This window comes from Sinocyclocheilus anshuiensis, unplaced genomic scaffold (genome assembly GCF_001515605.1).
Source record: "Sinocyclocheilus anshuiensis isolate Anshui unplaced genomic scaffold, SAMN03320099.WGS_v1.1 scaffold539, whole genome shotgun sequence".
In the NCBI taxonomy this organism is placed as follows: Eukaryota; Metazoa; Chordata; class Actinopteri; order Cypriniformes; family Cyprinidae; genus Sinocyclocheilus; species Sinocyclocheilus anshuiensis.
This window is the reverse complement of record NW_015549612.1, coordinates 439,329-449,873: the sequence shown is the minus strand read 5'-3', so window position 1 is coordinate 449,873 and position 10,545 is coordinate 439,329. Positions and strand designations below refer to the sequence as shown.

The 10,545-nt window shown below is 40.0% G+C and overlaps 1 protein-coding gene across 2 annotated transcripts in view; it reads left to right on the top strand.

Annotated features, from left to right (window-relative positions):
- LOC107659254 (rab3 GTPase-activating protein non-catalytic subunit-like) overlaps nucleotides 1–10,288 on the top strand; it is a 13,511-nt gene extending 3,223 nt beyond the window's left edge. The window contains exons 7-35 of one of the 2 annotated variants that reach the window (XM_016448129.1): nucleotides 27–128; nucleotides 287–386; nucleotides 503–601; nucleotides 1,265–1,413; nucleotides 1,530–1,609; nucleotides 1,728–1,817; nucleotides 1,946–2,085; nucleotides 2,704–2,899; nucleotides 2,977–3,120; nucleotides 3,226–3,308; nucleotides 3,450–3,514; nucleotides 3,588–3,678; nucleotides 3,773–3,894; nucleotides 3,985–4,189; nucleotides 5,045–5,142; nucleotides 5,233–5,338; nucleotides 5,425–5,585; nucleotides 5,672–5,843; nucleotides 6,281–6,421; nucleotides 6,551–6,657; nucleotides 6,916–6,982; nucleotides 7,088–7,158; nucleotides 7,247–7,282; nucleotides 7,363–7,482; nucleotides 7,612–7,827; nucleotides 8,138–8,227; nucleotides 8,456–8,656; nucleotides 8,901–9,065; nucleotides 9,143–10,288. In XM_016448129.1, coding sequence (XP_016303615.1) covers nucleotides 27–128; nucleotides 287–386; nucleotides 503–601; nucleotides 1,265–1,413; nucleotides 1,530–1,609; nucleotides 1,728–1,817; nucleotides 1,946–2,085; nucleotides 2,704–2,899; nucleotides 2,977–3,120; nucleotides 3,226–3,308; nucleotides 3,450–3,514; nucleotides 3,588–3,678; nucleotides 3,773–3,894; nucleotides 3,985–4,189; nucleotides 5,045–5,142; nucleotides 5,233–5,338; nucleotides 5,425–5,585; nucleotides 5,672–5,843; nucleotides 6,281–6,421; nucleotides 6,551–6,657; nucleotides 6,916–6,982; nucleotides 7,088–7,158; nucleotides 7,247–7,282; nucleotides 7,363–7,482; nucleotides 7,612–7,827; nucleotides 8,138–8,227; nucleotides 8,456–8,656; nucleotides 8,901–9,065; nucleotides 9,143–9,295 — 3,570 coding nt within the window. In that variant the 3' untranslated portion in view covers nucleotides 9,296–10,288. The remainder of the gene's footprint in view (nucleotides 1–26; nucleotides 129–286; nucleotides 387–502; nucleotides 602–1,264; nucleotides 1,414–1,529; nucleotides 1,610–1,727; nucleotides 1,818–1,945; nucleotides 2,086–2,703; nucleotides 2,900–2,976; nucleotides 3,121–3,225; nucleotides 3,309–3,449; nucleotides 3,515–3,587; nucleotides 3,679–3,772; nucleotides 3,895–3,984; nucleotides 4,190–5,044; nucleotides 5,143–5,232; nucleotides 5,339–5,424; nucleotides 5,586–5,671; nucleotides 5,844–6,280; nucleotides 6,422–6,550; nucleotides 6,658–6,915; nucleotides 6,983–7,087; nucleotides 7,159–7,246; nucleotides 7,283–7,362; nucleotides 7,483–7,611; nucleotides 7,828–8,137; nucleotides 8,228–8,455; nucleotides 8,657–8,900; nucleotides 9,066–9,142) is intronic. The other variant, XM_016448130.1, reaches the window with a different exon arrangement.
- Nucleotides 10,289–10,545: the final 257 nt, after the last annotated feature.

Sequence of the window (10,545 nt, the reverse complement as noted above, 5' to 3'; positions counted from 1 at the left end):
GTGTGTGTGTGTGTGTGTGTGTATAGAGTGGTGTTCTTCTGTTGGCCCAATTGTTGCATGAAGATCCCGTGCTGCGACTGAAGTGTCGCACCTATGAGATTCCACGTCATCCTGGAGTAACTGAACAGGTAGAGATACCTCTTACACTGACTTGATGTGTTCAGTTCTGCACAAAGAATTTGTTAAGAAATTGTTAGCAAGGTTAAACATGACATCTTAAACAGTAGACATCTGCCTACTTTGATGACGTTCTGATTAGATGTTGAAATGCCTGTTTCTCTATCAGCACGAGGAGCTCAGTATTCTGTACCCAGCAGCCCTTGTCACCATCGATGGCTTTAGTCTCTTCCAGTCTTTACGTGCCTGTCGAAACCAGGTTGCCAGAGGTAGGAGAGTGAGACTTTGACCAGGTTGTCATGTGACTAGTAATACCTTACCTATTTTTAATTTAGTCTGTCATGTTATTTGTTTTCACCCGTTTTTTTCCCTGCATCGGTTTCAGCTGCAGCAGCAGGAAGTGATGTCATCCAACCTCCACCACTGGCCTATAAGAAATGGGGCCTGCAAGACATGGACACAATTACAGACCATTCCAGCATAGGTACAAGAGAGACTTCTAAAGGCCCGATCACACCAAGCACGATAACGATAAAGATATAGTTCTAAAAATCGTTCTCAATATTAAAGAATAGCAGAGTCCACACCACAACTATAACGATAAAGGCACAGAGAAACAATATGATTGGAATCATTTCCAGAAAGATTGATGATGAACGATACAAACATTGACAGCCAATCAGAATCCATCCTGCTACAACAAGCTTGAGAATTTAAAGCGGCAGACGCACGTGCGCTTAGAATAAACAGACGATATCGTTCGCTGGTGTGGACGCTGTTATCGTTATCTTTATAGTTATCGTTCTTGGTGTGAACAGGGCTTTACAGTTTCTTTTTTTTATCTAAAATTTTCATTCTAATATGCTGATTTGGTGTTCAAAAAACATTTTTTATTATTATCAATTTTAAAACTGGTGCGGCTTAATATTTTTTTGGAAAATGTGATACATTTTTCAGGATTCTTTGATGAATAGACAGTTGAAAAAACAACATTTATTTGAAATAGAATTTTTTGTAGCATTGTAAATGTTTTATCAGTTTAATCAGTTGAATTCATCATTGCTTAATAAAATTATTAATTTCCTTCAAAAAATTACTGATGTAAAACTTTTGAATGGCAGTGTGAGGTAATGTCTTTCTCTTTCAGGTATTACCACTCTGAGTGTGTTCGATCAGATGAAAAATGCATCTATCCTTGGAGGATTTCATGCTTCGGTTAAAGGAAGTCCTCCTGCTATGAGTCAGTATATCACAGTGGGAGGTGGACCCTACACTGGGTTCTACTATGCTATAGAGGTACAAACACACACAGAATCACATCTTGTTTCATCGGTCTGTTGTTGGTGTCTGTGGCTTGTTTGTAGTTGTTCTTGTTGATTATGGCCATTTTTCCTCTCTCTCTCCCATCTCAGGGTAGTTCTCAGCCTCTTCTCTCCCATGTGGCTCTGGCTGTGGCCAGCAAACTCACATCAGCTCTGTTCAGTGCTGCCAGGTCTGTGTGTCTTGGTTATTTGAACTCTTGGCTCTTACTAGCACTGGCATGTCATGTTCAGTTTCACTCCATGTTTACTCATTCTTTGTCTCTGCCTCTCTCTTTACTTCCTGCTTAGTGGTTGGTTGGGATGGAAGAGTAAAAATGAAGAGGAGTCAGTGCAGAAACAGAAGCCAAAAGTGGAGCCAGCCACAGCCCTTCCTGTTAGGTAACTCCATGTGTAGTCAAACTACCTCTCATCATGCACATCATTGCCTTTTACCTTCTTGTAATCATATACATACACAATATTTAACTAATTTAAGAGCACAATTTCATTTTTCTGCTTTTATTCAGGTTTGGTCTTCCAGATTCTCGTCGACATGGCGAGTCTGTCTGTCTCTCTCCATGTAACACTATGGCTGGAGTCACAGATGACTTTGGCAGAGTCACGCTGCTGGATGTGGCACGAGGCATCGCTATCAGGATGTGGAAGGGTGAGCAGTGAAGTGCTACTAATGTAGTCTGATTTGTAACAGGCATCTTATGAGCCTGTTCCTATTCAATTGCACAAAACAACTTGTGACTCACAGGATTTGAATACGTGTGATAAATGCTTCACTTAACAAACGCACGCAAAGCATCACAGCTGTTACCTAAATCAGTATCATTATGGACTGTTTGTTCATATGACAATATTGAACAGTTACACTTTTACATTTTTTGTTATCTTCAAACATTAAGACATTAAAAAGTATCACAGTTTCATTTTAAGCAGCACTTATTATAATTTCCTTATAATAAGAAATGTTTCTTGAGCACCAAATCAGCGTATTGGAATTATTTCTGAAAGTTCATGTGACACTGAGACTGGTGTAATGGGTTCTGAAAATTCACCTTTTGTCTGTTATTAAAATAGAAAATACTCATTTTAAATTGTAATAGTATTTCAATATTATTACAATTTTACTGTATTTTTGATCAAATAAATGCAGCCTTGCTGAGCATGAGAGACTTTCAAAAACATTAAAAAAGAACTTTTGTCCCCAAACTTTTGAACAGAAGTGTATATAAACAAAAATATTTTTCTTAATATCTGTTTTATGTGCATGCAGGCTATCGTGATGCTCAGCTCGGATGGGTGCAGGTGTCAGAGGCTCGTGGGGAGAGAGATCTAGCCACATCTCCTTCTATGCCCCGCCGGCATGCCCAGTTTCTCGTAATTTACGCCCCACGTAGGGGTATTTTAGAGGTGTGGGGAACTCAGCATGGACCACGAGTAGGGGCTTTTACTGTAGGCAAACACTGCAGGTACACAAAACCTAAAAACAACACTCCTGATGGCTACCATCTGAAATTGCATATTCATTCATGTCTCTCTCTTTCAGGCTGCTGTACGCAGGTCACAGGTTAATGGGTGTGAACAGTGTAACCAGTCAGGGCTGGCAAATCCACACACAACAAGTGTGTCTGTTTGACCCGGTTAATGGAGCACTGAGAGCTGTCACCGTACCTTTCCACCTGGCACTCAGGTGCACGCTCAAACATAAATATTCATGAACGTGTGGACATTAATATTCACGAACACACAAACAATGCTGGTTAGTGCAAATGTGTCTGTTCTGTGTGTTGGTCAGTGATAAGAAGAGCGAGCGCGCTAAAGACATGCACCTGCTGAGGAGACTCACAACTTTACTGAGGAGCAGGGAGGTGGAGCCAGGTCAGATCTACCTCATTAATATTCATGAGATACCATGCATATGCTTTGTTGTCATCCAAAAAAAATTAAGAACCACTACCCAATGTTATATTTTAGTTCTATTACACATGTTTGAGTTTACCTTTAACCTTTGATTGACAGCTCTGCTTGAGAGTGAAGCACAAAGTGTGTTACTGGACATTAAACATCCAGCTGTTAAGAAACAGGTTAGTAAAACAGACATACACAAACATATATATGTTAACAAATTATTTGATAAAATATCTGATTGATTGACAGGCCCTGGAGTCACTTCTGTCCAATAAGACTGCACCAGTGTCCTGTTTGACCAATGTCACTCGTGCATTATTGGCTAGCCTGAAAGAACAAGGTAACACCCTCAGTCCTTACTGGGCGTAGTGTATTATTTATATTTAAACACTTATGTCAATGTTTGATCTGTTTTTCATGTGTGTTTGTGTTAGATCCTGAAGCGGTTGATGAGTCGTTGCTGCAGTTTTGTTCATCCCAGCTCAAACTTCTCCAGCTCTACACAGACGTTCAATTACTGCACACACCAGATACATCACCCACTGAACCAGAACACGTGCGTAATACAGACATCATCCTGTTGACCTAAACTAATGTATCCTCTTCACACTAGGATTTGAACTAAACGCTTCTACTTTCCATACAGCAGTCATTTTCTGGAATTGAGGAGGATCTTGCTCGTGTTGGCCCAGTCCTGCAGCGATTCACAGAGATGAAGTCTCGGCCCTGTGTCTCATTTGCTCAAGACTCAAGTGGGCCACTGCCAGTCCGAACATTTCTGTCTCAATTGGAGTGGGTGAATGGAGAGCTCAGAGTGATTAAACAACCTGATACCGATTGGACCCAACTGGGTATTTATTTCATTGTGCATTATTTTTATGCTTCTTTTAAGTGCATTAATGTTTACATTTTGTTTAAGTATTCATTTTAAGGATGCACAAAATATTGATACCACACAGGTTATCGACTTTTTTTAAAGGGATAGATCACCCAAAAATTATAATTCTGTCATTAGTTACTCACCCTCATGTTGTGCCAAACCCATGCGACCTTCATTCATCTTCGAAACACAAATTAAGATATTTTTAATGAAATCCGAGAGCTTTCTGGCCCGACAGTAACGCAACTGACATGTTCCAGGCCCAGAAAGGTAGTAAGGACATTGTTAAAATAGTCCATGTGACATCAGTGGTTCAGCCGTAATGTTAAAGAATCTACAAGAATACTTTTTGTGTGCAAAGAAAACAAAAATAATGACTTCATTCAACAATTTCTTCTCTTCTGTGTCAGTCTTCGACACGTGTTCACGAGATTACCACGATGCATGCCTCTCTGCCCTACTGTTTTTCTTTTTCTATAATCCATTACACTCGAATGTATGTCAAAATACAGAAGTAAAGATCCGTCCCTATGTCTCTTTCATCACGACTTTGAAGTTCATCTTTAAAAACGTTCATTTAATAACACTGTTAAATGGAATCTTTAGCAAATCTCAAAATGAATATGAATTTTTCATGTATGTTTTGATGTTGTGCACTCATTTGTAGCATTTAAAATTGTAGTCCTTAATGTTTCATTTTTAATTTATTTAGTCAATAGTGTAGAATTCTCTGTACTATCAATTATTTGCAATAACGTGAAAATAAAATATCATTCAAAATCTTAGTATTGGTGCATCACAAATGTGATTTTTGTGTGTATTTCAGGTAGTTTCCTGTTCTGGGGTTGTCTGTCTGGTCAGAGTCCTTTACAAAGAGTGTGTGAGACTCTGCAGGAAAGTGGCATTAGCCCTCAGCAGCTACTGGTAAGTGATATAAAGAAAAAAAAGGAAGGGTTGGAATATAATGTGAATTTGCTTAAATGTAATTTCTGCTTTTTTATGTCTCTCTGGCAGTCTTTGCTTTTGTCAGTTTGGCTGAACAAAGAGAAGGATGTGCTGAAGTGCCCAGATGCCGTCTCACACCTGCACACGCTGCTGTCCACCCTCAGCTCCATGAAAGGTCTTTAACATCATCTGTGAGAGAGATCAGCTTGTATTTTTATCCAGTATATTAACATTTTAATTCTGTGTGTGTATGTGTGTCAGGAGCGGTGGATGAGTCATGGGACGGCCAGTGTGTCTCACCCTGGTGGCAGCAGGTGCGCACAGCTTGTGTTCAGTCTGAGAGCTCTGCCGCCGCACTACTGGCTGCTCTAGTCGCTCATCGTGTAGCCAAGAATGCCATCACCAGGCTGGCAGAGAGCAAGGTGTGTGTGTGTGTGTGTGTGTGCGTGTGTTTCTGTATCTGTAGAGTTGGTGCAGTATGTGTGTAACGCTTTCTCTCTCTGTGCAGTTTCAGGAGTGGGAATGTGTTTCTCTGGAGCTGGAGCAGTGGGCGGTGTGTATAAAGCAGTTGGAGGATGTTCTTGCTCTGCAGACGCTGCTCTGCCTGCCGTCTCCTCAGGGATCTACAGGTGGCGCTGTCACACGCTGCTCGGTCAAAACACTATTAGAGAGTGGCAGAGGTACATAAAACACACATAAACTACTGTTCCAAAGTTTGGACTATTTTTTTTTTATATTTGTAATTAATACTTTTATTTAGCAAAGATGCATTAAATTGAACAGACGTTTATATTCATTAAAGAATGGCTGCTGAACATTCAGCTTTGCCATCACAGGAATAAATTACATTTAGAAATATAGTAAAATAGAAAACAGTTGTTTTAAATTGTAGTAATATTTCACGATATTAGTTTTTTCTGTAATTCATGGTTAAGTAAAGCAGCCTTGGTGAGCATAAGAGACTTCTTTTAAAAACATTTAATACATTTTGCCGACCCAAAACTTTTGAGTATACTGGAAAACTTTTGTGTATACTGGAAATATATCTGCTTTCATACAAGCTAAAATTAAATTATATAATTTGTAATGTTTTCTTATTTTCATTTTTTGTCTTTAGGTGGTGTAGCAGACTGCGTTTCGAAGTTGATCTTCAGACAGGGTGTGTCTCCAGATCTCCTGAGGGATATCCTGCAGCGGAGGGGAGAGAATGAACCCACACAACAGCCAGCACAGCAGGGCGGGGAGGAGAAACTGGAGGGTAACTGGAGATCCCTGATCAAGTTACTTAGAAATTAGATCATTTTAAATTGTTGTATGGTGGTTTCCTTTTATAATAGTTCTTTAAGCTATGCGTTTGACTGAAGCATCTGTGTGTGTGTCGTCTTAGAGCTGCTGGGTTGTGTGTGTCAGCGGTTCCCAAATTCTCTGTCTCCTGATGTGATGTTTGCTCACTGTAGCTGGGAAAACGTGGTCCAGTGGAACAAAGACCCAGAGGTAAAGTCTTTAAACAATCTCAAAGCTTTCTTAACAGAGTTAGTAACTGAGATCTGGTTATTGTTTTAGACATTACTGGAAAAAATACGGCTTTTTGTTTTTGGTAATTCATTTTGTGAAAGAATTGCATTTCTTTATTTCTAAGTACTTGTTCATAAAAGTAAAGGAGTATTAGAGAAACTGGAATTTCTTGCAATTTTCTACTGGAGAAATATCAAGCCGTCATGGATGACTTTTCGTCTCTTTCTTTCTCTTCAGGTGGGGCAGTACTTAGAGTGGTCAGTGGAGTTTTTGAAGATGATATCCAATCCTCACATTCAGTTGGGTAAGAGATATTTGGCATACATTGACCTAATGAAAGCTTATTTCTTCACAACAGAAGGAATTCCATGTGATAACTCTCTATCCTTCATCTATGCTCTTCTCTCAGGAGTCTCTGCTATGATGTGGCAGACCTTCATAGTCAAGCGGTTTTCGGCTGCTGCCTTCCTAATGGAAAAGGTTTGCATTTCTGTGTACTCTGGCTCTTAGTCTTCATGTGTTGCATTTAAGATTCAATAATTGACTGACTGTGCATGTGTTGATATAGGTGGGAAAGGCACCTAAAGACCGGCTGTGCAGACGGGTAAGAGAAGTCACAAAGCATAAATTAAATTCAGATCTGTTTCATTTAATTCAATAACGTATATATGTGTGTGTTTTTAGGATGTAGGAATGGGAGATGCAGCTGTGAGGAGTTTCCTGGGCTCTTGTGTGCAGTTACTGCAGGCCCTGATGGAGGTCTCATCTTCCTCTTTTCTCCCTTCCTTTCCTTTTTTCTCCAGAGTAAGGACTGATTAAACTGGATGCATGGGCGGAAGCATGTCTGAAGTTACTGTGGATTTTACAGTGATGAGCAATGCATGGGTTGAAATAAAAGCGAGACATATATTCTAAACTTGTTTTCTCTCTCAGGCGGATTCAGCGGTGGAGGAAGTGTCTGCTCCAGATGTGTGTGTGGAGGAAGTGTGGGGTGGTGCTGAGGGTCCAGTGTCTATAGTGGAGTTGGCTCTGGATCAGAGGTCTGTTCACTATCCACTCGTGCAGCATCACTGTGTGTTAGCGTCACTGCTACATGCCACCATGACCTTCTCTCTGCGTCTGAAACCGCTTAGCCTGTTCGACAGCAAGGTAAAAGCACACAATTATGCGTTTATACACGCACACGGTGAAGTGATTGATTAGCCATGGTGCTTTAACCAAAAACATTAACTTCCCCTCCCCAAATTTGCAACATCATCTCTTCTCTGATGACATGTTCAACCTGTCACTCATATGAGATCACAGCACTTAAACAACAATGATCTGTTCAATTCCTGATGGACAAAATCAAGTTCATCCCTACATTTTTTCCACATTCAAGAAGCCATTTCACTCAAAATTCATTGAAATTTCTGTTTTATGCCAACTTATTCTTGTTGTCCTTTTCTATCGCCTACAGGGTAAGAATGCGTTTTTCAGAGATTTGTCATCCATTCAGTTGCTGCCCAGTGGAGACATGGACCCCACCCTGGTGGCTGTGAGACAAGCGGTAAGTCACAGCGCCACTCTCAGCACTGGAGGCAGAACTGCAGCCATCAAGAACATCTCCATGCAAAATGGATTTATTTTATACAAAAGATTTATTTTATAGTCACATGCATCTTATACAGTGACAGTGAAATCTAGACCAAAAGGCTCTTAAATAACAGATCATAAGATGTTTATAGCTTGCCTCTGAGCCAATGTTGATGTATTACCGTCTTGTGTGTGTGTGTAGTTTCTGATGAACGTGTTAACAGGCTGGGTGAAGGTTCTAGCTGAATCAGAGGAGAACGGTGTCAAACACAGCGGCGCTGAAGACATGTGGCCGGCTGTGTGTATGGAGCTCTCGTCTCTACTGCAGGTCAATACTGACATCCTGCGCAGACACCTCGTCTGTGAGCTCTACAACCAGGGCCTGGACCTGCGGGCCGAGGAGGTAACACACACGCACGGTTAAACCTCCTAAGCATATAAACAAGAATGAAATATAGAGATTCTAATGAGTATTCTTTTTGCTTTTTTATCCTTTCTTTTGGATTTATTTAGTTTTTTGTTGTTCTCTTTTTAATTTCTTTCTTAATGAATTAAAGAATCTTTTTTTCTTTAATTTATCTTTTCTTTATCTTTTATTTCTTGTTTTTAACTTTCTCTTTGTACTTTTTCTTTTTATTATCTCTCAGGTGATGATGGAGGTGCAGGACAAGGATGTTTTGGGCTCTCAGCTGCTGGTGTTGACTGGTCAGAGACTCTCCTTCTCTCTGCTCCATTCCCAGTCACAGACCAAACCCAACATGGAGCTGTTGGCCCGTCTGCCGCCCACGCTCTGCACCTGGCTGAAGGCTATGGTGAGATCACACAGACTGCACAGTTCTCAAAACTCTTATCATCTTACACTCATCTGTGTCATTGTTTGTGTTGCTAGGACCCCAGTGAGCTGCGCTGTCCCTCAGTCCCTCTGTCTCAGAGCAGTCAACTGATCAACAAAGTCATCGAGATGCTCCCCGAAAACCATGCCCAGTACAGCCTTGCCCTTCACCTGCTGGAGGCCGTGGACTCTTTACACGAAGAGCCCTGATATAAAGAAATGCACAGGAGGAGAGAATGAGAATCAGGTTTTTTTTTTTTTTTTAATATTCTAGACTTTAAAATTTTCCCAGGATCCCTGAGACCTGGAAAACCACCCAGTCAGCAGCCTAAATAAATGCAGCTTCGTCATCATCATCATCAGTAATCTGCTTAATTTAGCAGACTTGAATTTCTTTTTCACAACTGTCACTAAAATACCATATCAAGAGCAATAGCACATCTAGAGCATGTGCTATCCCACAATGCCTGTGCACACTGAACGTGTCACAAATAAAGGGCCTGGAGTCTCTAGTGTCTAGAGTATTATTAGGATAAAAACAATGTTATTGATGTACAGTAGTTCTGTAATTAAAGAAGATTGGCATTATTTACAAAGAAGCTTTAAAATAATAGTGCTGTAATCAAAACATTACTGTATATTAACACCATAGGGAGGGTCTCTTTTCTATTTCAAATTCTAGATGTTCTTGTTCATTTATTCTGACAAACATGTCTGAAATGTCTCATTGATGCCATTTAGTAGTAAACGAGCACTAAAATGTAATCTGTTATTGTATGTGTTATTTTAAATGTGCAAGTTTAGGTGTGGTTGCAAGGTGAGACGAAAGATTTCACTTAAGTAGCGCTGACCTTTTTATGCAGTCCTGTACCAGCTGTGCCTGGCTGCTCATATAATGCAACGTTAACCGCGATACCAAAAATAAAGACAATTTCAGAGAACTGTTGTGGAGCTCATTGTCCTCAAAATTAAACAGCAGCATTAGAATATAGTCTCAGCTTTCAAGTTCTGCCCATTTCCTCATGATATCCAAACAATACATGCCATTTTGGCTTTAATGTGACACGGCATGTCACTCGCTGCAGCCCTACCGTGTACATTAGCATATCTGGGAGAAAAATGCAAACAGATTGAGAACCTCACTTACTGTATGTGCCATGCCATCTCTTCTTTACTATTAGTTATATCAGGAATAAACATGAATGAACACATTGTGGTAGGCTATATAAGAAATGTATTAATGTTCATGTAATTATAGTTACCTCAGGAAAGCCATTCAATGGCCGCTATAGCTCATTCGTCAGCAAGAAAAAACAACTGCAGAGATGAGCTCATTTACTTAACCTGTTAGTAATTTATGTGTTTGAGTAAATCTGTCATTAAGAGGTTTTTATGAAGACCATTATATAAATTTGGGAAAGTGGGAATAAATGAAGATTCACGCTGAAATTTATATTCTC